This window comes from Lepidochelys kempii, chromosome 1 (genome assembly GCF_965140265.1).
Source record: "Lepidochelys kempii isolate rLepKem1 chromosome 1, rLepKem1.hap2, whole genome shotgun sequence".
In the NCBI taxonomy this organism is placed as follows: Eukaryota; Metazoa; Chordata; order Testudines; family Cheloniidae; genus Lepidochelys; species Lepidochelys kempii.
Window position 1 is genome coordinate 217375890 of NC_133256.1, and position 27069 is coordinate 217402958.

A 27069-nucleotide genomic window follows, 5' to 3' on the forward strand; every position below is an offset into this window, starting at 1 on the left:
CAGTATAACTACATACACACCGGTACTAGTGTAACTATATTGGTTAAAAAAAACCCAGACCCCTAATTGACAGTTATACTAGTACAAAAATTATGTGTAGACCAGGCCTTAGTATATGCAAAGCCTTATATTGGTGAGCTGTATGTGTATCCTCTAACTGTGTATGTGTGTAGGAGTGCAGTGTTTCAGCACTTCTGAAATACTTTAAGGAGGCAGTTGTAGGTAAGTAAAGTTGGCTAAGGACTGGTCCACACTACATAGTTAGGTCAGCTTAACTATATCGCTCCAAACTGTAAAGAATTTCATGCCCTATGTGATGTATTTAAGCCAGTGGTCCCCAAACTTTTTACGGTCACATTGTCCCTTACCCCTGTCCATGTCCCCCCTTCCTCTCTCTTCCCCCCCCCTCGGAGCCAAGGCTTGGGGTGGGGGGGAGATGCAGACAGGGGTAAGGGGGCAGAGGTTGGGGCCGGCAGCCAGGGCCCCAGGCCAGGGGCCAGCAGCTGGGGCCCTGGGTGGAAGGCCAGCAGCTGGCGCCACGAGCAGAGCAGGGTGGTGCTCCCTCCCTGCCCCCCGTGGGGCGCTCCCTCGCCCCAGCCATGCCCCTCTTCGCCCTTCCCCCCGAACGTTCCTCCGCACCTCCCTAGGGGTGTGCGCCCTGCAGTTTGGGGACCTCTGATGTAAGCCAACCTAAACTCTGGTGTAGACACTTCTAGCTGGATGAAAGAACCCCTTCTATCACTGTAGTAAGTGTCTTACACTACAGCAGCACAGCTGCTCCTAGTGTAGACATACTCTAAGACTGTGAAACTACAGTTTTGCAACCTTAGCCAACTTGGAGATTCATTTTACTTATTGGCACAAAAAGGCACAGCATGAACATCATCATGTCAAGCTTCCCACATATTACTTTCTGCTAAATGTGCTGGAGTTCTGACCTGGAGATACTATATCTATGAAATCAAAGTCTCCATGCCTCTGCAAATCTTTGGCATCACTCTTGAGACTACAAACAAGATGTAAATAAGATGTGTTTACTGTAATGTAGACACTTCTCCATTAGCAACTAGGTTGAGCCCACTAATTTCAGATTGACTATCCAGCTAACAATTCCTCCTCTGTGTGAGTGCAGGACCTAGCACACTGAGGGCCCTAATCTTTAATAAGATCTATGTCTGCTACTGTAAATGAAAGAAGTAAATAAAAGAATAAAAAATAATCGGTGTTATTAATAACTCCTAATTTTGATTTAATTAGAACCAGTGGCTAAAAATTAGAGTTCTAGATCTCCTTAAAGTGTGGTTTTGCTTCAAAATGTGACTCTTAACATCTTTATGGGTTTCCATATTTGTCCATTAGTAGTTCCATATTACTTTTTCTCAGTTTATAAATTGTTTTATTGTAATTCCCAGCCATGTAAACTCACCCTGAGATCTGAATCAAACTGAGTGTGTGTCTCTTGTTCCCCCTCTCCCTCAGATTGAACTTTATCAACAACAACCCTGTCCCAGCTGAGGTGCAGTATAAGTGTAGTAAAAGTGCAATTGAGGTACTTACCTAAGCATATCTCACCTCAGGGAAAATATTCTGCAAGTGGAATCTAGTTAACAATCTTGTTGCTAGTGTGTAAGCCAAGAAGGAATTCAGCTCCCCTCCAAAGGGGTGTGAACATTGCACAGTGGCCAAAGAAGTAAAAGGTAGTGAATATGTCACTGAAATAAATAGCTATGACCTGGGATGCATTCTAGATCCATTGAATAAAAAAAGCCCTTTTTGTAGTCCCTTTTTTCAAAGTCAGAACTGCACCTGAATAGTCCCTTCAGTTCCCCATAATTCTTTTCTAAATTTAGAATATTGACAGTGCACTTTAAAGTAGACACGTCACAACTTTCTCTGTCCCCCTAACTCATTAAAAAAAAATAATCTAAGCTTTCATTTTCACTATAATTGCAACTGAGACAAGGGACATGGTTACAACAGTTAAGATTTGTAGTCAACTTGCAAACTATGTTCCTGCAACCACGCCAAACCTTTGGGTTGCTCAAGGCTCTTGCATCTTTATTGGGATGTGATTGGGTCCTGTCCACACGACAAACTTTAACCGTGTTGTATCTGGGATAAGGTATTTGTAACTAGGTCGGCTGATGTGATTAAAGTTGTAGTCTTTGGATATTGAGAAAATTATTTGCCCTTCCTGAGAGAGGACAATTCCACTCTTTAAAACCTCAGTTCCTGAGTTGGGCCATACGTTAACAACTAAAAGTGCTAGACTTGTAGAAGCCTATGCATGCAACACATGTTAAACTTCCACACTCCTTGCTTGCAGTGTTCTTATTCAGGTAAGATAAAGAAATGGACAAGGATCTAAGTCTCATGTCCCGGAGATCCTAACAGACTTAGCAGTTTTACTTACTACTTGTTGAGCCACCTAGCCTGGGTTAGAATTTTAATTTTGTTCATCCCTTCTTGATAACTTTTTGATTCTTTCATTTAAGAAATTAGATTTTGTATGTGGCTGTAAAACTTCTGACCTGTCAACTCTGAGTATCCTCTTTGGTGAGGAACCTGTGTGCTCCTCATGAATGTGGACACCCACAATTGTGTTTAATGTGAAGGGGCATAAAGTAAGGGTAGTGTGGAGGGTGAGGTGTCTATGCAGTTCTTAGGTTTTGAGGGAGTGGATGAGTAAAGGAACTGGCATTCTGACGGGAAGGCTGCTTAAATTTAGGTTTTTGGAGAGAATGTAATACTTGCTTCAAGCATTGTGTGGAAAGCATCCTTGCTTGAGCTTGTAGCTTCTGCACTAAACAAACCACAATAATTTTTAAAATAAATAGATTTCAAAACAGCCATAAGAGTGGGACTATGAGTCATGTTTAGTCTGGGCTAGGTACTGTATAGTTCAGACAGTTTAACTGCTGACTTCATTGCTAGGAGAGAATGGTATTTGCTTTACTTTTCATTGGTTCCATGCTGTAATGGGGTACAGCGTCAACAAAAGTGACAGACTAGGTTTAATAATTCACGAAGGGGAGGTCATACTGGTCAGGATCCCAGGTTCCTGCATCCGATGAAGTGAGCTGTAGCTCACGAAAGCTTATGCTCAAATAAATTTGTTGGTCTCTAAGGTGCCACAGGTACTCCTTTTCTTTTTGCGAATACAGGCTAACACGGCTGCTGCTCTGAAACCTGAGAACTTACTGTTCACCTTCTCTCCCTGTCTTACTTTTAAATATATTTGTTTTGCCTGAGGCAGAGCAGCTCCAAAAACAAACCGAAGAAACAAAAAGGAATTTTTAATGGAAATTTGAGGGCTATCTCAGTGAAAGGACTTGAATAGTTGAGAGTGTAGCTGGTGCTCTCCTGCTGTTGAGTAGAGATTCCTTTATCTGGGTGAAGCCTGAGGAAGTCTAGAGATAAACCTAAATGAGCTTGCTATTGAAAGCAGAGCATAGATATTTCCTTCACAATCCCCCAGCAGCAGCAGTGGTGGTGGAGAGCTAAAGGATGCCCTACCCTGAGTTATGTTGTGATTTAATGCTTTTCCTATAAATTCCAGGATACCCGGCAGCTGGGATTTCTCTCAAGTTTTTGAAATTTTCCAGCATCTGCATTTAGACTATGAAAGTGCATTGGCCGGGAATCAAATCCAAGTCTCCCACATGGGAGGCAAGAATTTTACTACTGAACCACCAGTGCTCTCTCCAATGAATGTATCTGGCAGGAAATTCCTGTTTTTTGTGCCCAAATATGGATTTTTTTTAAAAAAAGTGCTTGCTGGGAATGTCTGTATCTCAGCATTATGCAGAGTTTGGTACCTGGAATGTCTGCCCCTTCTTCAAATATGAAGCCAGCTAGAATGTGAGAATAAGAAAATACTAGCTCTTTTGTCATTCCTTTACTCCTCTGCCCTTGCACTCCAGACAGGTTTGCTATTTGATAGCTGGCCTGTGTCCGTTTTGGGCTCTGTGGTATTCCTTTTAGGAGGACAGTGCGCCTTTCCTTGTATCTCTGCTTCATTGAAGAACTTAATAAAACTTATTAGAAGGAAAGGGTTCTTGTAGGTCACATAACAGAAGAATGAAGTCTCCCTCCAAGCATCAGTGCAGCAGCTTTATAGAGAATATTGCATATTCTTCTTTCCACTCCCTTCTGAACTGTATTTCAGACATGGGCTCCAGTAGTGGCTTTTCAAAAGCTGCTGTTCTATTTCCACTGGCTCCATTATCTTTGGTATCTAGTGGGTCAGTGTCAAGGGCACTTGGATTACTAATTGACACATCATCTAAACAGCTGTGAATTCATGACCGTTAAATCCTTTTATGCTTTTGTTGGCACTCATCATGTGTTACATGCACCAATTTCAGCATGTACTCTCGGACTAGCACCTTTTCTCAGACCTGTGCTCTGAACATACTCTCCATTTACCTGTTAGCCTTCAGAACCTAGACAGACTGTTTCCTATCAGAACTAGAAATGCATTCTTATGTACGATAGGGGGAAGTCTGTTTTAACCTCTTGCTGTATGATTTAGGGACTGTTGTAAAGTGAGATGGACCCTGCATTCTTCAGTGTTGTTTTAATGAGGTTAATTGTCTACCCTGGCAATTGAATGACAAAACTTTTGTCTTTCAGAGGAGTTAAACCCCTCACCCCTGAAAGACAAAGGTTTTGCCGTGGCAAGTGCCACTGTGAACAGCACGTTGTTGGCAGGAGCGCTTTCCTGCCGACAACGCGAACACCGCTCGTTTGGCATAGAAGATTTTTGTTAACAGGAGAGCCGACAAACCGCACCTACACTGCACGACTTTTAGCAGCATGTCGCTAAAAGCTGTGTCGTGTAGATATAGCTTTAGAAAGAGGTTTGATATAACCTCCAACTGCGCTAGACATAAGACTCCATGATACAGGAAGCATTAGATATGTATATAACAAAATGCTGTAGGCATTGTATGTGATGAAACACAGTTACACAAGATACGTGACTTCACTGGAGTTATACCAGGGATTTTCCATATCTTCCTTTTTTAAGCTTGGTCTGAAGGCTAGAGGCAGTGGCCGATTAACCCAGGGGTCCCGGCCAGTTTGGGGGCTCCCCAGGAACATGTAACTCTGGCCCTGCTCCTCCTATGCCTTGGGGCTCTGCCACCCTGCTCCTTCTCTCCCCCCTGAGACCTTGCCTCCTGGCCAAGTCAGAAGCCAGAGTCTGGCTGTGATAGGGCAACCATTACCCCCCCCACCCGCTTCCCTCCACAGGGACCTGGCCTGAGCCCCTCCTCCCCATGCAGAGTTGTCCCTCCCCCCATGCGGAGCTGGCCTGAGTCCCTCTTCCTCCCTCCTTTCCCCCCCGGAGAGCTGACCCAAGCCCCTCAGCCGAGCCCCTCTCCCCCACACCTCTGCGCAGAGCTGACCCAAGCTCCTCTCCTCCACCCCCACGTGCAGCTGACCCGAGGCTCTCCCTTTCCCCTTTCCATGAAGAGCTGGCCTTAGCCACTCACCCAAGCCCCCTTCCTCCCCTGCGGATGGCCGGAGCCCCAACACTCAACTCCCCCCCCCCCCCCATCCCTTTTTGGCAAAACTGGGAATTTGTCCCATTTGCTCTTTCTAACTAGTGATCAGTTGCCAAGAGAAAATGGGACAAATGTCCAGATTTGCCAAAAAAATCAGGACATGCAGGGTCAAAACGGGACGTATGGTCACCCTACGCAAGGGGTCCCCAAACTCTTTTGGTCATGCCCTGCCACTTACCTGGTCTGCACTGGGTGGGGGCCAGGAGCAGGGCTGCAGCTGGGAGCAGCGCTGGGGCTGTGTCTGGAGCCGCGGCCAGGAGCAGAGCCACGGCTGGGACTGGGGTGGAGCCAGAGCAGGGCTGTGTGGGAAACCTCTTCCTCCCTGCCCCAGGGGGGCTCACCTGGGTTCCCCCCCCCTCCGCCATGCCCCTCCGAAGGGGGTGGATTTATTATAGTGAAAGAAAAACCCATTTAATCACTGTAGTAAATGTGTATACTATAGTGGCATAGCTGCAGTGCAATAGTTCTTGTAGTGTAGACATGCCCATAGCATGGAATTCCTGCTGACCTAAGTTTTCGTTGTCCCTATTTTACCACACTGGCAAATCCCCTGATTGGATTATTGAAGTCTTGGGTTCTAGTCTTACAGCATCACCTCCACATCCAGACCCCCACACAACTGACTCCCAACTAACTGCACCCAGACCCCCCTGCTGAGACTCCCACACCCAGAACCGTCCACTGAACCCCAACCACCTTCACCCCTGCAGAGTCCCATTGCCCCTGCACCTGGAACACTTCCCCCCCGCCCCCACGAGCCTCTTTGCATCCAGATCCTCCCACACCTAGACCCCATATTGAGCTGCCTGCACCCAGATTGTCACACACAGAATCCTCTCACTCAACACATGGATCCCCCTAAAACTGAGCCCCTCCACACTTGGATCCTGCCTGGTTGAGCCTGCCTTCCCCACACCTGGTGTACCTGACACAGAGGGCAGGGCCCCAGGGTGTTTCTGGGGCAGGTCCAGGCCTTGTGCTGTGTCAGGGTTGGGTGCAGCCTCACCGCTGAGTCCGTGTCCTGGGGGTTGGGGGAGCTGCAGGATGATCTCCCACCTTCCTGCAGCCAGTGGCCTGTGCTCCCCACTGCCATACTGGAGCCCCTCAAATAAAACTTGCAGAATTTTAAAATATTGTGCACATAATTTTTAATTTTTTGGCGCAGAATGCCCTCAGGAGTAAACTCCTAGATCAGTTGCTGAAGTGAGCAGATTCCTCTTTTGGCTTCTGACACTTCTCCTGCATGGTGATGGATATGTTTTTACTAGGTGTGGGCATGTACTGCTAAATATGCTGTTTGACGGTAGGTGTCAAACTGCTCCCCCCAATACTAGTAACTCCTGGAGTTGAAGAGTTCCACTTGTATTGACAGCATTTTAGGTATTTTGCTACTGCAAGTGTTAAAGGCAGTGGACCTCTTTAATATCAACACAACCTATTTTCATCAGTGTTAGGGGGTGCTGGGCGCAGCCATGTTTGACACCTAATTGCCAGATATCACTCATTTTCAGCATGGATGCTTATCTGGAAGACACAGGCTAGTTTTGAACTGAACTGGGGCCCATTAAAATGACACACAATGAAGTCTGGAGGTTTGGTTACAAAATGGTTGTCCCTTTTCCCAACAACATAATTAAAGAAGACCCTGCCATGATTACTATTAGGGTTAAAGCTGTTTACAGCTGAGTCAGAGTCTGTTGACTTGCTTGCTTTTGTAATGTAGCTGCACTCTTACAGCTTGTCTTCATGTCTTCAAGCTGCAGCGGCTGTGGTGTTTTAGTGAAGATGCTACTATGCTGATGGGCGTACGTAATCCACCTCCCCGAGAGGCGGTAGCTATGTTGATGGGAGAGCGTCTCCCCCGTCTGCACTGGGGGTTAGGTCGTTACAACTACATGCCGGGGTGTGGATGTAGTTATACTGATATAAGTTTGTAGTGCAGACCTGGCCTTAGGGTATTTCTGCACTGCAATTAGACACCCATGGCTGGCCTGTGCAAGCTGATTTGGGCTCATGGGGCTTGTACTATGGGGCTGTTTAAGTGCGGTGTAGATTTTGGGGCTCTGACTGCAGCCTGAGCTCTAGGACCCTTCCATCTACACTGCACTTAAACAGTTCCTTAGCACCAGCCAGAGTCAGCTGGCAAGGGCCAGCCACAGGGTTTTAATTGTGGTGTAGGCATAGCCTTAGTGTACTGTACTTTATTGACTATAAAATGTTATTGTTTTATTTACTGTTTCTAATAGCTAAGGTTTTTATAAATGTGAGAAAATACCATTGTTTTGACTTCACAATTTTTTTTCATTCTGTTGAAAGAACATCTCAGAAAAGTACCCCCTAGGCAAATTACACTGTACAAATAGCATTGTAACAGCTTGATCCAAAGTCCATTGAAGTAAATGGAAAGGCTCCCATTGACTTCAGTGGGTTTAGGATGAGGCCCTAAGAGCATAATAACAGTGCTAAGCAATGAAACAGCCAAGTAAACAAATAAGAGAACTCACCTTGCCATTGCACCTGTGGTGTAACGGTGGACAAAATCGCAAAGAAAGAAATGCACAGATAAGGCTAATCCTTTATGTGCTAAAAGCACATATGGCATTGTTAACCATGCTTTCATAAATATAAACGGAAGGCTAACCACCTTTAAATCCCTCCTGGCCAGAGGAAAAAACCCTTTCACCTGTAAAGGGTTAAGAAGCTAAAGATAACCTCGCTGGCACCTGACCAAAATGACCAATGAGGAGACAAGATACTTTCAAAGCTGGAGGGGAGCTGTCTGTGTGTTGCTTTTGCCAGGACCAGAGCAGGAATGCAGGTCAGAACTCCTGTAAAGGGCTAATAGTCAATCTAGTTAGATATGCATTAGATTCTGTTTTGTTTAAAAAGAAAAGGAGTACTTGTGGCACCTTAGAGACTAACCAATTTATTTGAGCATGAGCTTTCGTGAGCTACAGCATCCGACTAACACGGCTGTTACTCTGAAACCTGTTTTGTTTAAATGGCTGATAAAATAAGTTGTGCTGAATGGAATGTATATTCCGTTTTTTGTATCTTTTTGTAACTTAAGGTTTTGCCTAGAGGGATCCTCTATGTTTTGAATCTGGTTACCCTGTAAGGTTTCAGAGTAGCAGCCGTGTTAGTCTGTATTCACAAAAAGAAAAGGAGTACTTGTGGCACCTTAGAAACTAACCAATTTATTTGAGCATAAGCTTTCGTGAGCTACAACTCACTTCATCGGATGCATAAAGTGGAAAGTACAGTGAGGAGATTTTATATACACACAGACCATGAAAAAATATACATTGTAAGGAGAGTGATCACTTAAGATGAGCTATTACCAGCAGGAGAGTGGGGTGGGAGGAGAGAAAACCTTTTGAAGTGATAATCAAGGTGGGCCATTTCCAGGAGTTAACAAGAATGTCTGAGGAACAGGTGGGGGGGGGGGAGAATAAACAAGGGGAAATAGCTTCACTTAGTATAATGACTCAACCACCCCCAGTCTCTATTCAAGCCTAAGTTAATTGTATCCAATTTGCAAATTAATTCCAATTCAGCAGTCACAAGGACAAAGTCACAAAGTTCAGCCACCAGGTTTGCTGTGACGTAATCGGGGATACTGTTCCTCACGGTTTGTAGTCCATCTTTGTGTGGAGTGTTGGTGTAGAGGGCTTCTACATCCATAGTGGCCAGGATGGTGTTTTCAGGAAGATCACCGATGGATTGTAGTTTCCTCAGGAAGTCAGTGGTGTCTCGAAGATAGCTGGGAGTGCTGGTAGCATAGGGCCTGAGGAGGGAGTCTACATAGCCAGACAGTCCTGCTGTCAGGGTGCGAATGCCTGAGATGATGTGGCGCCCAGGATTTCCAGGTTTATGGATCTTGGGTAGCAGACAGAATACCCCAGGTCGGGGTTCCAGGGGTGTGTCTGTGCGGATTTGTTCTTGTGCTGTTTCAGGGAGTTTCTTGAGCAAATGCTGTAGTTTCTTTTGGTAACCCTCAGTGGGATCGGAGGGTAATGACTTGTAGAAAGTGGTGTTGGAGAGCTGCCGAGCAGCCTCTTATTCATATTCCGACCTATTCATGATGACAACAGCACCTCCTTTGTCAGCCTTTTTGATTATGATGTCAGAGTTGTTTCTGAGGCTGTGGATGGCATTGTGTTCTGCACGGCTGAGGTTATGGGGCAAGTGATGCTGCTTTTCCACAATTTCAGCCTGTGCACGTTGGCGGAAGCACTCTATGTAGAAGTCCAGTCTGCTGTTTCATCCTTCAGGAGGAGTCCACCTAGAATCCTTCTTTCTGTAGTGTTGGTAGGAGGGTCACTGTGGATTAGTATGTTGTTCAGAGGTGTGTTGGAAATATTCCTTGAGTTGGAGACGTCGAAAATAGGATTCTAGGTCACCACAGAACTGTATCATGTTTGTGGGGGTGAAGGGGCAGAAGGAGAGGCCCCGAGATAGGACAGATTCTTCTGCTGGGTTAAGAGTATAGTTGGATAGATTAACAATATTGCTGGGTGGGTTAAGGGAACCATTGTTGTGGCCCCTTGTGGCATGTAGAAGTTTAGATAATTTAGTGTCCTTTTTCTTTTGTAGAGAAGCAAAGTGTGTTGTAAATGGCTTGTCTAGTTTTTGTAAAGTCCAGCCACGAGGAAGTTTGTGTCAAAGGCTGGTTTTTTATGAGAGTATCCAGTTTTGAGAGCTGATTCTTAATCTTTCCCTGTTTGCTGTAGAGGATGTTGATCAGGTGGTTCTGCAGTTTCTTTGAGCGCATGTGACACAAGCTGTCAGCATAGTCTGTGTGGTATGTAGATCAGAGGCTCGTTCACCTGCACATCTACCAATGTGATATATGCCGCCATGTGCCAGCAATGCCCCTCTGCCATGTACATTGGGCAAACTGGACAGTCTCTATGTAAAAGAATAAATGGACACAAATCAGATGTCAAGAATTATAACATTCATAAACCAGCCGGAGAACACTTCAGTCTCTCTGGTCACTCGATTTCTGACCTCAAAGTGACTATCCTTCAACAAAAAAACTTCGAAAACAGACTCCAACTAGAGACTGCTGAATTGGAATTAATTTGCAAATTGGATACAATTAACTTAGGCTTGAATAGAGACTGGGAGTGGTTGAGTCATTATACTAAGTGAAACTATTTCCCCTTGTTTATTCCTCCCCCTCCCCCCATCACTGTTCCTCAGACGTTCTTGTTAACTCCTGGAAATGGCCCACCTTGATTATCACTTCAAAAGGTTTTCTCTCCGCCCACCCCACTTTCCTGCTGGTAATAGCTCATCTTAAGTGATCACTCTCCTTACAAAGTATATTTTTTCATGGTCTGTGTGTATATAAAATCTCCTCACTGTACTTTCCACTTTATGCATCCGATGAAGTGAGCTGTAGCTCTCGAAAACTTATGCTCAAATAAATTGGTTAGTCTGTAAGGTGCCACAAGTACTCCTTTTCTTGTTACCCTGTAAGGTATTTACCATCCTGATTTTACAGAGGTGATTCTTTTACTTAAATTAAAATTCTTCTTTTAAGAACCTGATTGCTTTTTCATTGTTCTTAATATCCAAGGGTTTGGGTCTGTGTTCACCTATGCAAATTGGTGAGGATTTTTATCAAGCCTTCCTCAGGAAAGGGGGTGTAGGGTTTGGGAGGATTTTGTGGGGAAAGACATTTCCAAGCGGGCTCTTTCCTTGTTATATATTTGTTAGACTCTTGGTGGTGGCAGCAATAAAGTCCAGGGGCAAAAGGTAAAATAGTTTGTACTTTGGGGAAGTTTTAACCTAAGCTGATAAAAATAAGCTTAGGGGGTTTTTCATGCAGGTCCCCACATCTGTACCCTAGAGTTCAGAGTGGGGAAGGAACCTTGAAACATGCACATTTTTCATATTTTGTTTACTGTTATCCTATTACAGTATTGTATTCTGCCTCCTTAATCAGAGGTTTGATGGAGGTAGTAGTTGCTGGTGGCCATTTTGGTCTTTGTTTTAGAAAAGTTCAAGAGTTTAACTGAATAGATTTTTAAACTGATTTTGGTAAGCTACTGCACTCTGCATAGGTAAGGCGTAGCTTCTAGCCTTTGCGGCTCCTGAGAAACTAACTTAATGTGACAGCATGGTGTAGTATTCTTACTGAATCTGCAGATAGATGGGAAGAGAAGCAGCTATAAGAGCCTAATCATGACAACTCTGTCAGTGTTGTTACCTGTTTCATTAACGATCATCATAGCAGAAACATGCAGCCACTTTGAGATTTTGGGTGAAGCATAAGTAGAATATCACACCTTTTCCCCCAGTCTGATCCCTGATTTTAAGATTTTCTATGTTTGTTTTTCTCATGGGGGAAAAAAAACTTTAATATTTTAACTAGTTCTGTTAGGTGTGACCTGAGGTATGCCTGGAACACAACCAAACACTAAAACATTGCCAAGAACTGTTTTACAATAGCCTGGTACCTTTGGAATTGTGTTTTTAAAATTAAATCCAGTCAGAGTTTGTTCCCTGTCCCCCTAATATGTTAAGTAGCTAAGTCTCCAGTACAAAATGATGGCCTGAAATATTTCTGTTTTAAAATAAAGGAAAAAAAAAAGATTTATTGTAGCCAAAAATCTTTTGTAATTGTAATTTGTAACAGTTCTGATGGCTCAAATAACCAAACAAATTTTGCAAAATCTTTGTAAAAGGGTCTTCTACCAGCTCTAGATTCTGGACCTGCTCCCACAAGAGTTTATGGCAAAACCCCCATTGATTTAATTGGGGAAAGGTTCTGGTCTCTGTAAAATCCAAGCCCCAGGCTGAAATTTGTTCTTGATGTATAACTGCTTGAAAGCAAAGATCTTTAATTGAAATGCTGGTTCAACCTCAGTTTACAGTGTTTAAAAATAGGTGTGCAGTTCTATAATCTGGGTCCGTACAGAACTGATTATGTAGAATGCTTTGTGGCAATCCATCTAAATATGATCGTGCTGAGAATATCCGGTATCTGCCAATGAGAGAGTTGTTTTAGTTCTGGGAGAAGATCTGACACTTCTCACTCTTGTTGCGAGCGCTGCACATCTTCCCAAGAGTGAATTAGTAAAATTACATCAATCATATTGTAAACTAATAGGCTTTACAGTTTGAGATACCGCCTTGCTGAGATTAGTCATGGGTATTGTGAAGAAACATTTGTAAAACACTTTTATGATTAAAAGTATTGTTTATTTTTGTTAAAACTTTGTTCAAATATCTCTACAGATTCAATTGTCTTACGCTGGTATCAAATAAGTAGAGTAAGTCACAAATAAGATCATATTATTAAATATGTAACATCATGGAGAGTTGAGGTAATAGGACTGATGACCTATTCCTGTTAGTTAACTCAGCTCTTTATTTATTGGAGTTGCTTTTGTTTGTGCTTCTATGCTGACTAAAAGTAAACTCTAATAGACAACCCACATCCAGCTTATTACTCTTATTCTCTGATTCCCTTTGAATGCTGTGTTTATTGCTCAAGGAGGTGTAACTGCTGGTGCCACATTAATATGACCTCTGATTTGATGCCCTGGAAAGTGATAAGGAGTGCTGTGGTAACACTTGCTTTGAGATTCCTGAAGTGACAGTGCTTTTATGACAGGAATGTGCCATGGGATCCTAGGAACTTTAACTTCCCGTGCAGAGAAAAGTGGAACTATGTTAAGGTGCCCTGGGATTTCTGTAAAACAAATAGCGCTCACAGTGGAGACCAATAAAAGAGTTTACCAGTCAACAGCCCAGTTCACATTCCCATCAAAATTGAAGGATGTGCCAGGACAGACAAGAATTTACGTGACAGACTGATCCAGTTTGTTGAATTAATTAATACGTAACAGGACACAGTCAATTTTGAAATCTAGTCACTTTTCAACTCAAAATCTAGTTGGTTTTAAAATGCATTAAGTGACACCTCACCTGAATTCCCGTTTCTGATTATACAGAGGAAACAGTGAAAATATACATGAGTGCTATCAAGTGCACAAAATAAATAAGCTAAAAAAACTAAGGGAAACCATTATTATTATTTGACCTCTCATTTAATAAATTCATAGATTTTTTAAGGCCAGGGGAGGGGGGCATTATAATTATCTAGCTAGTCTGATCTTCTGCATAACACAGGCCATACAGCCTTACTCAGTAATTTCTGCAGCAAACCTATAACTTCTGTTTGAATTATACCAGACATTATAGAACTAGTGTTGCCATTTTGGCCCAAGTGGTTAGCCGGTATTTGGACTGTGTTTTTTCAGTTAAGAGAAATCCTAATTGCAATCCTGTTTATTTGCAAGGAATAAATGCAAAGTCCTGTTTTAGGGCCACTCTCACAACTGCTTCTCTCAGTTTCTGCTGGCTTTCTGCCTTACATAGCTATATTAAATCAATCCCCTAGTCCCTGTATTTGTAATCAGTCCCAGGGAAAACTCTGAGCCCACACAGTTTAGCTCTGCTTAGCTTGTCATGCAGCCCACTGCCTTGGGTGGTAGCCTCATACTGTTTCAGATATCACTACACAAAGGGATATTTAATTGTTCTTTCTGTTTAGTTTAGCAAACCCAGCAGCTTTAATCAGGTATGTAATTGTTTATAGATCAAAGACTTGCTTGATGGCAGCTATTAACACCTTTCAGCATAAAAATACTTGGTTTTGATTTAAAGACTTCAAGAGACAGAGAATCTACCACATCCTTAATTAAGGTATTCCAGTAGCCATTAATCCTCACAGTTAAATTTTTTTAACCTCATTGCTAGTCTGAATTTGTCTAGCTTCCGCTTCCAGCTATTGGATCTTGTTATGCCTTTGCTCTGTTAGATTAAAGAGCTATTCAAAATCTCTTGCCCACATAAATACTTGTAGAACAGGATTAAGCCAACTCTTTAATTTTCTCTTGAATAAACTAGAATGAGCTTCTTAAGTATCTTGCTATGAGGCATGCTTTCTAAATTATATATCATTCTTGTATTTCTTTTCTGAACCCTGTTCAGTTTTTCCACAATCCCTTTTGAAGTGGACATAATGTTTCAGTAATGATCTCACTAACTGCATATTCAGTGGTAATACCATCAACCTATTCCTGCTTGATATTCTGCTGCTTATATATCCAGGATTGCATTAGACTGTTAGCTACAGAATGCTATTGGGAATTCTTGTTTAATTGGATATTCTTTATAACTCCTAAATCCTTTTCAGTATTGCTACATTCCAGGATACAGTCCCCCATCTTCTAGGTGTAACCTGCATTCTTTGTCCCTTATGACGTGTTTTCATACAGCTAAATACAAATGTTGTTCATAAGAGCCCATCTTACTAAGCAATTTAGATAGGTTTGTATAACTAACCTGTCCCAATAATTATTTACCATTTCACCAATTTTTGTTCTCTGCTCATTTTACCAGCAATGATTTCATATTTTCTTCCAGATCATTGATAAATATATTGAATAATATTGGGCCAGAAAAAGATTCCTGCAGAACTCCACTAGGAACACCTCCATTGAATGTGATTACCCAGATACAATTAGTTTTTGTGATCTATCACTGAACCAGTTTTTAATGCATTTATTATGTTCTACATTGATTTGATATAGTACTAATTTATAAAAAAAATTATAGTCTTTATGTGCCATAGTGAAAATAGATCAAGATAGGAGAGAGACGCTCAAGAGATTTAGTTGCTCTCTTCACTAGTATCAACCGCATATGATGTGGCATCACATCATCTTATCAGCATATAAGATTAGTGTTGAAAGAGACCTCAGGAGGTCATCTAGTCCCACCCCCTGCTCAAAGCAGGACCAACCCCAACTAAATCATCCCAGCCAGGGCTTTGTCAAGATGGGCCTTAAAAACCTCTAAGGATGGAGATTCCGTCACCTCCCTAGGTAACCCATTCCAGTGCTTCACCACCCTCCTAGTGAAATAGTTTTTCCTAATATCCAATCTAGACCTCCCGCACTGCAACTTGAGACCATTGCTCCTTGTTCTGTCATCTGCCACCACTGAGAACAGCCTAGCTCCATCCTCTTCAGAACCCCCCTTCAGGTAGTTGAAGGCTGCTATCAAATCCCCCCTCACTCTTCTCTTCTGCAGACTAAATAAGCCCAGTTCCCTCAGCCTCTTCTCATAAATCATGTACTCCAGCCCCCTAATAATTTTCATTGCCCTCCACTGGACTTTGTCATTTGTCCACATCCTTTCTGTACTGGGGCCCCTGAAACTGGATGCAATACTCCAGATGTGCCTCACCAGTGCCGAATAATCACTTCCCTCAGTCTGCTGGCAGTGTTCTTACTAATACAGCCCAGTTTGCCGTTTGCCTTCTTGGCAACAAGAGCACACTGTTGACTCATATCCAGCTTCTCATCCACTGTAACCTCCAGGTCCTTTTCTGCAGAAGTGCCGCTTAACCAGTCAGTCTCCAGCATATAGCAGTGCGTTACTCTGCACTTGTCCTTGTTGAACCTCATCAGATTTCTTTTGGCCCAGTCCTCCAATTTGTCTAGGTCACTCTGGACCCTATCCCTACCTTCCAGTGTATCTACCTCTCCCCCCAGTTTAGTGTCATCCACGAACTTGCTGAGGGTGCAATCCATCTCATCATCCAGATTGTTAATGAAGATGTTGAACAAAACCTGTCCCAGGACTGACCCCTGGTGCACTCTGCTTGATACCAGCTGGCAACTAGACATCGAGCCGTTGATCACTATCCATTGAGCCAAACGATCTAGCCAGCTTTCTATCCACCTTATAGTCCATTCATCCAATCCATAATTCTTTAACTTGCTGGCAAGAATACTGTGGGAGACCGTATCAAAAGCTTTGCTAAAGTCAACGTATATCACGTCCACTGCTTTCCCAGTACCCAGAGACCAGTTATCTCATCATAGAAAGCAATCAGGTTGGACAGGCATGACTTTCCCTTAGTGAATCCATGTTGTCTATTCCTGATCACCTTCCTCTCCTCCAAGTGCTTAAAAATGGATTCCTTGAGAACCTGCTCCATGATTTTTCCAGGGACTGAGGTGAGGCTGATGGGTCTTTGTTCCCCAGATTCTCCTTCTTCCCTTTTTTAAAGATGGGCACTATATTTGCCTTTTTCCAATCGTCCGGGACTTTCCCCAGTTGCCACGAGTTTTCAGAGATAATGGCCAATGGCTTTGCAATCACATCAGCCAACTCCCTCAGCACCTTTTGGATGCATTAGATCTGGCCCCATGGACTTGTGCATGTCCAGCTTTTCTAAATCGTCATTAACCTGTTCTTTCACCACTGAGGGCTGCTCACCTCCTCCCCATGCTGTGTTGCCCAGTGCAGCAGTCTGCAAACTGACCTTGTCTGTGAAGACCGGGGCAAAAAAACCATTGAGTACGTCAGCTTTTTCCATATAATCCGTCACTAGGTTGCCTCTCCCATTCAGTAAGGGTCCCACACTTTCCCTGACCATCTTCTTGTTGCTAACATACCTGTAGAAACCCTTCTTGTTACCCTTCACATCCATTGCTAGCTGCAACTCCAGTTGGGTTTTGACCTTCCTGATTATACCCCTGCATGCTTGAGCAATGTTTTTATACTCCTCTCTAGTCACCTGTCCAAGTTTCCACTACTTGTAAGCTTCTTTTTTGTGTTTAAGATCACTGAAGATTTCTCTGTTAAGCAAAGCTCGTCGCCTGCCATATTTGCTGCTATTTCTGCACATCGGAATGGTTTGTTCCTACGCCCTCAATAAGGCTTCTTTAATATACAGCCAGCTCTCCTGGACTCCTTTCCTCCTCATATTAGCCTCCCAGGGGATCCTGCCCATCCATTCTCCGAGAGAGTCAAAGTCTGCTTTTCTGAAGTCCAGGGTCTGTATTCTGCTGCTCTCCTTTCTTCCTTTTGTCAGGATCCTGAACTTGACCATCTCATGATCACTGCTTCCCAGGTGGCCATCACTTCTGCGTCCCCTACCAATTCTTCCCTGTTTGTGAGCAGCAGGTCAAGAGAATCATGGCCCCTCTTTGGTTCCTCCAGCACTTGCACCAGGAAGTTGTCCCCAACACTCTCCAAAAACTTCCTGGATTGTCTCTGCACTACTGTATTGCTCTCCCAGCAGATGTCAGGGTGATTGAAGTCCCCCATGAGAACCAGGGCCTGTGATCTGGAAACTTCTGTTGGTTGTCCGAAGAAAGCCTCATCTACCTCATCCCCCTGGTCTGGTGGTCTATAGCAGACGCCCACCACGTCACCATCACGCCCATCACATCACCCTTGTTGATTTTGCCTCTAAACTTAACCCAAAGACTCTCGAGGCTTTTTTCCAGTTTCCTACTGGAGCTCTGAGCAATCATACTGCTCTCTTATATACAGTGCAAATCCTCCACCTTTTCTCTCCCGCCTGTCCTTCCTGAACAGTTTATACCCATCCATTACAGTGCTCCAGTCATGTGAGTTACCCCACCAAATCTTTGTTATTCCAATCACATCATAGTTCCTTGACTGTGCCAGACTTCCAATTCTTTCTGTTTGCTTCCCACGCTTCTTGTGTTCATGTACAGGCACCTAAGATAACTAGCCAATTGCCCTACTTTCTCAGTATGAATCAGGAGGCCTCCCCTGTTGCACCCGCCTCCTTGTGTTTCCTCCCGGTATCCCACTTCCCCACTTACCTCAGGGCTTAGGTCTCCATCCGCAGGTGAACCTAGTTTAAAGCCCTCCTCACTAGGTTAGCAAGCCTGCCTGCGAAGATGCTCTTCCCTCTCTTCATTAGGTGGACCCCATCTCTTCCTAGCAATCTTTCTTCCTGGAACAACATTCCATGGTCGAAGAATCCAAAGCCCTCTCTTGGACACTACCTGCGCAACCATGCATTTACTTCCACAAATCGATGGTTCCCTACCTCAGCCTTTTTCTTCAACAGGGAGGATGGACGAGAACACGACTTGTGCTTCAAACTCCTTTATCCTTCTTCCCGGAGCCACATAGTCTGCAGTGACTCGCTCAAGATCATTCTTGACAGTATCATTGGTGCCCATGTGGAGAAGTAGGAAGGGCTAGTGGTACGAGGTCTTGATCAGTCTCGGCAGACACTCCGTCACATCCTGAATTCTAGCTCCAGGCAAGCAACACACTTCTCGAGTTTCCTGGTCTGGATGGCAGATGGATGACTCCGTCCCCTTAGGAGGGAGACCCTGACCATCACCACCCGTCGTCTCCTCTTGGGAGAAGTGGTCGTGGAACCCCCATCCCTAGGACAGTGCATCCCATGCCTTCCGGTCGATGGGGTCTCCTTCTGATCCCTTCCCTCAGATGACTCTTCCAAACCATTCTTAGCCGTAATACCTATACAGAGAGCCTGAAAACGGTTTCTTACTTCTATCTGCTTTGGGGATACATGGGTTCTCCTCTTTCTTCTGGAGGTCACATGCTACCAATTTTCTTGGTCTCTAGTCCTTTAACCTTCTCTTCCAATATAGAGACCAGCTTGCACTTCATACAGATGAAGTCACTTCTATCCTGTGGGAGAAAGAGAAACATGGTACATACTGTGCAGGTCACAACAGCTGATTGTTCACTATCCATATTGTCTTCCTTCTAAGAGCCTCTTCAGATGTTGTATTTATTGCTCACAGAAACCTGAAAGGCAAAAAACTCTGTGGGAACTCCCCCCAGGCAAAATCCCTCTGTTTGTGTCTCGTCTGTTCGCAGCTCTCTCAGTTCACAACCATGGTGATGGAACATGGCTAAAGGGAGAGAAAGAGAACTGATTTTTTATCTTCTTGGGGTTTGTCTGCACGCAGTTTCTGTACAGGTTTGATTAAATCAGGTTTTTTGCACTGATTTTCTGTGCGTAAAACAGGCTTTATACTCTACCTGTCACTAAGGTGTCCAAGCACCTAAAGGGACAAGAGAAGAAATGTGTGGTGTTCCTGTCCTCAAGGAGCTCAGCAGCCAGACAAACAAAAGTGTGGGCAGATGAAGGTGATTAGGAGAATATTCCTAGTGCATCCCACCCCAATTCCAATAAATACATCCATAATACATGCATGCATAAATTCATTCATTTAGATGTGACCAGGATGAAAAATCTGTATTGGTATTGATTCAAAAACAGAAGGTCTGGGGGTCCTTTGTTAGAAAACTTCAAAATTCTTGTTGCCATTTACTGCATTTTATAAGATTTCAGAGTAACAGCTGTGTTAGTCTGTATTCGCAAAAAGAAAAGGAGTACTTGTGGCATCTTAGAGACTAACCAATTTATTTGAGCATAAGCTTTCGTGAGCTGCATCCGATGAAGTGAGCTGTAGCTCACGAAAGCTTATGCTCAGATAAATTGGTTAGTCTCTAAGGTGCCACAAGTCCTCCTTTTTTTTTTTTGCATTTTAAAAGAGTTTAAGATTATTCTGAAGCTAGATTTTATGCAGTCTCTCACTTATGTATTGGTCTTTCCCCCAAAGGGAAGGGGAAGCCAGCAGAGTAATTTAGACCTTTTTGCAGAGATGAGTAAAGAGCTGTGAACAGGCTCCCCCTTCAGCTCCTGGAAACCCTAGCGGATAGGCTCTCTATGAATTACGCAGCACACACAGTCCACCAGGGTACTGCCATCAGATGTTGTTATTGCTGTTTATGTTCCAGGTACATCGCAACACAGCAGCAGTTGTGTGGAGCCCCCTTCTTCCTCCCTGGCTCAGCCTTTTATACTGCTTGCTTTTTCTTGGAGCTATCCAGCTGGTGAGCTAATTACCTCATAAACTCATCTGGCTCCCTACAGTTGCAAATGATCCCTTCTTCCCTTCCAAACCCAAACTACCTAAGCCCTTCCTACTCTAACTACACGCAGTGCTCTGGGTGTTTTAAGTGACCAGGGTGCTGGCTTCAAAAGGGCACAATTATAGATCTAACCGCACCCTGTCACAGGCTTCTGCCTGGGACATGACTCCTATCAGGAATTGCTTTGCCTACCTCTTGGCCCCAGGAAGTACTGGATGATTTAAAAAGTCAGTTACCATTCTAACTATGAAGATGTTTCATGATTCTGCTTAGACCGAAATCACTGAGGTGTTAAACATGATCCCAAATATCCACTGTAAAATTACTCTGCATCAAGGAATGTCTATACCCCATTGTTTTGTGAAGATTATTTTATTCATAGAATCGTAGCAATTAAAGGTAGAAAATAAACATCATCATTCAGTCCATCTCTTTGGTTGAAGGTAAGTGCCCTAGAGAGTTGTGAATAAATTTTCAAATTCAAGATAAGTGTATTTGAAATGTCTTGTATCAGTATATAGTATAAAGCCCTTACTAGAACGTGTGTAAGTTTTGTGTAGCGGCTTTTGGGGCCAAATTACGTTTCCTATCTAAAAGATGGCATGTTATTACTAAATTTTGCAAATTTTATTCCTTCTGAGCAAAGCAAGAGGGTAATTCTTTATTTATTTTTCTGTTTATAAAACTGCATCACCCAACTCTCTCAGGGAGCTGTGTGCAGTATAAAAGTGCTTGTGTTGAACAGTATCCATGCACAACCATCTTCCCACCTTCGATGAACTTACCCTCAATCAGGCAAAACTCAAGGACTTTATGCTCTACACATAGACTTGGGGGACCAAAGTGAGAAGTGAATTCCAGTTGAAAATCCTCCACCAAGATCAGTCTCCAGGCCCCACAAGTTATTGGGCTTGCTGCTGGAAACCTTGGGTGAAATTCTATGGCATGTGTTATGCAGGACATTGGACTAATTGATCATAATTGTCTTCTGGCCTTTAAAATCTATAAATCTTAATGAAATCAAATATTCAGTGACAATCTTAACTGAGTAGCATAGCAAAATATATAAAGAATGTTTATTGTATGGAAGGTTGCGTTGATATTCCAGTTTGTATTGTATATTGTACAATTTGATAAATAGTATGTAATTCCATTAAATAGCCCCTACATTTAGAGACTATTTTATTGCATGGTCAACTACTCAGAAGTCAACAAATTTCAAAGTTCAAATTGAATGTGGAATGTTAACTCTGCCTTTTCTTGCATATGTATAACACAGGCTCTAATTACATAATCACATACTGTTTTCAAAATAATACACTATTTCCCTTTTTAAAAAAAAACAGCTGGGAACATGTGCATGTTGTAATACTTCTTTAATTTTAGAATACTACTTGGTTATGTATAACTGACCTCTTACCTAATGGATGCTGAATCTGGGAGTTATGTATGTTACAGGTAACTATGTATACCAAGAATAGTTATGAAAGAGGCAATTGATTTCATATTATACTTCATCCATTATCAACAAATTTATCATCCAAATTCTTATTGCAAAATTTCTGTTTCTGGTAATGATGTAAAAAGCAGGCTGGGCTCTGATTTCAGCTGGAGTTTTTGACATTGGCAGTTAAAAAGAAAAACTTCTTACTTATCATTGGAGCATGTTTGACCTGGAAGGCAGTGAGGAAGACAACATGGAATCCCACCATTTTGCTGTTTTTCTCATTTTTAATGTCCAACCACACTTTAATATGCCTTTTAGTAAACGTGCATTCTGCATTCTTCTCCATCCCTACTTGGTATCCATGGTTATTCTTGGTCTCCACTTCCATTCTACACCTTTGATTATTGCCCACCTTCTCCAGAGCCAGAGGCATCATTCAGCTCATAGGGCAGTTAGAGGGGGTTCCTTGAATTTAGTGAAACTGAAGAAAGGAGTCATTGGGGGCAGTTTCTTTGTAAGTGATTGGGACACACCAGTGACCACAGTACCGTGGAGAGATTTGGAGTGAATATAGCATGTGCTCTGTTGCAGAGGGTTAGGGAGAAAAAGGGGAGGGGAAGTTACTCTGAATACTGACACGTCACAAGTACCATGGGCTAAGCTAGGAATTGCTTTCTAGACCATACTCCTGTATTCAGGGCAGATTTGTTGTTTTCCTCATTTCCGATAGACGTTTAATTGCTCTTACTGCAGACAGGAGTGTTATGTGCAATAGGGTATGATGTGTGCAATGCAGTACTTGTGCACTGATACGTCAGCGGAGCATTTGAATATGTTGTTTCTATGGATTTGGTTGGAAGGATTCCCTTTTGAAGCTGGTTGAGTCAGGGGCTGAATTAGTGCACTGCTCGCATTCCTCACTGATATGTGGGAGTGCCTCCACATAGTCTTTTTCTGTTAGATTAGTATCAGCAGTTTATCCATTTGAGCTACTAAGAGAAAAAGTTAGTGTAGGAAAGGAACAAGGAAGTTCTGTTTTCCTGGCTGTTGGGTTGGACTTTCCAGACAACCAGGGAGTGGGAAGGAGTCAAGGGATGGGCTAAATAAAAAGTGAGACTTTTTTTATATTTACCATATAGATGCTCTGATACCCCCTGCCCTCTTCTACGATTCACGTGGATTCCTCTATTCTGTGATGGGAAAGGATTGCTGGGCTCCTTCACTGCAAGTCCTTTTCACAGAAGTGCTCTTAATCTGTTAAAGGTGACCTGAAAAGGAGACAAAATTGTTCCTGTACTCTATGATGCAAAAAGATGACTTGTGAAAGTTTTTCTTTTTGTTTCTTCCTTCCTTACCAGGGGTGGGGGGATGTTGGAATAACCACCCACCCACCTCCATCACACTTGGTTTTTTGCATGCCTTCTACATTAGGAAAATCAGATCCTGACTTTCTTCTTGTTATTGAAGGACTTGAATCATCATTGGAGGACCAGAATGGAGACATCACAATAGATTGATCCTGACTGTTATCACTTCCAACCCTTAATTAAGTAATGAGGAGTGTTGAATGTGAGGGCTAGTCTATTCTGCAGTAGTGGTGCTGTTCCAGTCTTCAAACATAGCTATAAAGTTTTCACTTGACATAGGTTTTGTTCGAAAGTAGACACGAACAACATAATTAAAAATGATTTTGATCCCCATTGAAAATTGGGGTAATTGCAGCTCAGAGAGGTCATTCCCTATTCTTCACTGGCAGCATTATCCAGCTAAAAATAAATGTTGGGATCTTATATGTCTAACATAAAAAACAAACAAAAATCTTTTGAGGTTTCATTTTTCCATCACAAAGAAGCAGTGAAGAGTGCAAACATAATGTTAGTTTGTGTCCACACTGCTATTTTTTAAATAAAAATAATTACTTAAGACAATGTCCAAAAAGAAAAGGGGTGGGTGTGGGTGTGTGAGTGAGAGAGAGAGAGAGAGAAATGGAAAAGTGACCTTTATCTAATACCATGGTTCTCAACTAGGGATACACATACCCCTGGGGGTAAGCAGAGGTCTTCCAGGGAGTACATTAACTCATCTAGATAGTTGCCTAGTTTTACAATAGGCTACATAAAAAGCACTAGTGAAGTCAGTACACACTAAAATTTCATACAGACAAAATAAGAAAGTAAGCAATATTTCAATAATAGTGTGCTGTGATGCTTTTGTATTTTTATTAGGGCTGTCAAGCAATTAAAAAAATTGTGATTAATCGCACAATTAAAAAAATCACGTGATTAATCGCACTGTTAAACAATAATAAAATACTATTTAAATATGTTTGGATGTTTTCTACATTTTCAAATATATTGATTTCAGTCAAAACATAGAATACAAAGTGTACAGTGCTCACTTTATATTTATTTTTTTATTACAAATATTTGTGCTGTAAAAAACAAAAGAAATAGTATTTTTCAGTTCACCTCATACAAGTACTGTAATGCAATCTCTTTATCATGAAAGTTGAACTAACAAATGTAGAATTATGTACAAAAGAAACCTGCATTCAAAAATAAAACAATGTAAAACTTTAGCTCTGACAAGTCCACTCAGTCCTATTTTACAGCTTCTAACCAGTGTGTGTTTTGTCCATGCCAAAGGTAACCTTTTCTATCACTAGTGTGTTCTGTATGTGAGCATGCCAAGTCTTCATCACCCACCGGATTTCCACATGGCAGCTACTGCATATCTTGCTGTATTCAGCAAATGTGTTACAAAAATATCAATTGTTTAAATTGTGTGCATCCTTCAACAGAGAGCCTAAATCTGTTACTATAACCATAGCAAGTATCCTTCAGGTCATTTGTCCCTCTCTATGCCTATAATGTCCCTGACTGGCTCTTTTATGCTACTTTTCTGGATAGTCATCACGATCTTCTCCATGCCCTCAATTTTGTACTCAAGATGCTACCTATTCCTGGCTCTGCAGCTACTGAGCTCAGGATTCACTTTCTATCTGAGGCTATTATCAGTCCAAAGTCATTGACCTAAGTGAGGATTTCTCAAATGTTTTATGGCTAAATTACAGAAATAGGAAGTGTGACAAAATAAAAAGCAGTTAAACACAGATAACCCTCAGACTAAGTTCATTAAAATATGATTAGATGACACTCTTCCAATTTGTCCACATCCTTTCTGTAGTGGGGGGCCCAAAACTGGATGCAATACTCCAGGTGTGGCCTCACCAGTGCCGAATAGAGCGGAATAATCACTTCCCTCAATCTGCTGGCAATGCTCCTACTAATGCAGCCCAATATGCCCGTAGCCTTCTTGGCAACACGGGCACACTGTTGACTCATATCCAGCTTCTCTTCCACTGTAATCCCCAGGTCCTTTTTTGCAGAACTGCTGCTTAGCCAGTCAGTCCCCAGCCTGTAGCAGTGCATGGGATTCTTCCATCTGCATTTGTCCTTGTTGAACCTCATCAGATTTCTTTTAGCCCAATCCTCCAATTTGTCTAGGTCACTCTGGACCCTACCCCTATCCTCCAGCTTATCTATCTCTCCCCCCCAAGTTTAGTGTCATCCGCAAACTTCCTGAGGGTGCAATCCATCCCATCATCCAGATCATTAATGAAGATGTTGAACAAAACGGGCCCCAGGACTGACCCCTGGGGCACTCTGCTTGATACTGGCTGCCAACTAGACACTGAGCCATTGATCACTACCAGAAATTTTTTGTGTGTTTCACTTAAGCTCAGAGCAGATTCTGGCACAATAGAAGAACTTTCAAATTCCTTCTTAGCAGGCAAGCTACTATTCTCAGCAGAAAAAGGCTAGGATTTCCCTCCCCTTTCACAGCCTTCCTCACTGGCTACAGACAAAGCAGGTGTATTAGACCCATACTTTCCCTAGGACCTGCCTATAACATTAACATGCTTAGACATGGCTACAATGTTATTGCCTATTAAAATATCAGTGAGTAGCAAATTCCTAACGCCAACCACAACCTCACCTAACGATAGAACATTTCAGTACTGAAATCATCAATTTTTATACATCAGGTCAAATTCATATCAAAACTGGGTAAATACAGTCTTTTGCGTATCATGATTAGTGATCCTGGGCAATCCACAAAGAGGAAAGAGCTGGATTGAGGAGCCAGCGAGTGCAGAACTCTGAGATGTAGATATTTGTGGGAGAACCAGGACCACAGTGAATTACTTTGAAGTGTTAAGCATTGAAGCAGCAAACTGGCTCATGACTCAGCCAATTTGCATCCGATGAAGTGAGCTGTAGCCCACGAAAGCTCATGCTCAAATAAATTGGTTAGTCTCTAAGGTGCCACAAGTCCTCCTTTTCTTTTTGCGGATACAGACTAACATGGCTGCTACTCTGAAACCTGTCAGTATTGAAAGTTGCTTCAGTATTGCTTCAAGAACGTGGTTAATACATAGCTTAGTCTTGTCTAAACTGCACTATAAAAGTGAGTTTTTAAACATCTCAAAGGGCTGTTGTAACTGGGTCTCACAGTATGGTAAAAAGTATATTGTGGGATGGCAGTTAGTTTATAAACTTGTTTGTTCTGGAACCGTGTCTTGCTCTGTAGAGCACCACATACACTTACAGTGCTATGTAAATGATTTTTCCTAGCAATAATAGGGTTTTTTTCTCTTTCCTTTTCACAGTATTTTTGAAGATGAAAGTGTGAAATTGCGACAGCTGAAACTAGAGAACCAGGTAAGTGGATCGGCAGTGCAGAGGCTGACAAGTGTCACTATAAGAGAATGGGCAAAACATCAGTCTCCAGGAATTTACAACCACATTTTACATTGAGTCTGAGTTTGCTGCTGCTTTATTCTGATAGAGAAGGAGAGGCAAATGTTTGCACTTCTTCCTTCCCCACATTGTGCTTCTTGGATGCACCTGATTCACTGCTGTGCTTTATATAGTCTTTACACCAGTGAAAAGTGGGTGTAAAACACCAGCATTTTACACCCACTTTGCACTGGTGTAAACAACTGCAAAAGGTGCAGAGCATCTCCCATTGCACGTGAGACCATGTGTGGAGTAAAACAAAGACAGGGTGATGCATGTGATATAAATGCTTGGAATGATGGATAGAGACAGATTAGAATTAATCGCTACCATTTGCCTTCAGGGATTTTCTGGTTATCATTAGTTTAGGGGTCAAGCTTGCCGTAGGTTTTGTTTTGATTTCCTTGATATTTTGTGTCTCCTGCAAGTGTTGTTTTATTCATTTAATTAGGATTCATTCATCACAAGACTGAGTGGA

At 42.6% G+C, this 27069-nt stretch overlaps 1 protein-coding gene across 3 annotated transcripts in view; it reads left to right on the forward strand.

The window, feature by feature from the left end:
* TULP3 (TUB like protein 3) overlaps positions 1 to 27069 on the forward strand; it is a 77186-nt gene that overhangs the window by 6608 nt on the left and 43509 nt on the right. For 2 of the 3 annotated variants that reach the window (XM_073314058.1, XM_073314066.1), the window contains exon 2: positions 26462 to 26513. The exons of the other annotated variant lie outside the window; for it this stretch is intronic. In XM_073314058.1, the coding sequence (XP_073170159.1) occupies positions 26462 to 26513 (52 nt within the window). The remainder of the gene's footprint in view (positions 1 to 26461; positions 26514 to 27069) is intronic. 3 annotated transcript variants of the gene reach the window in all.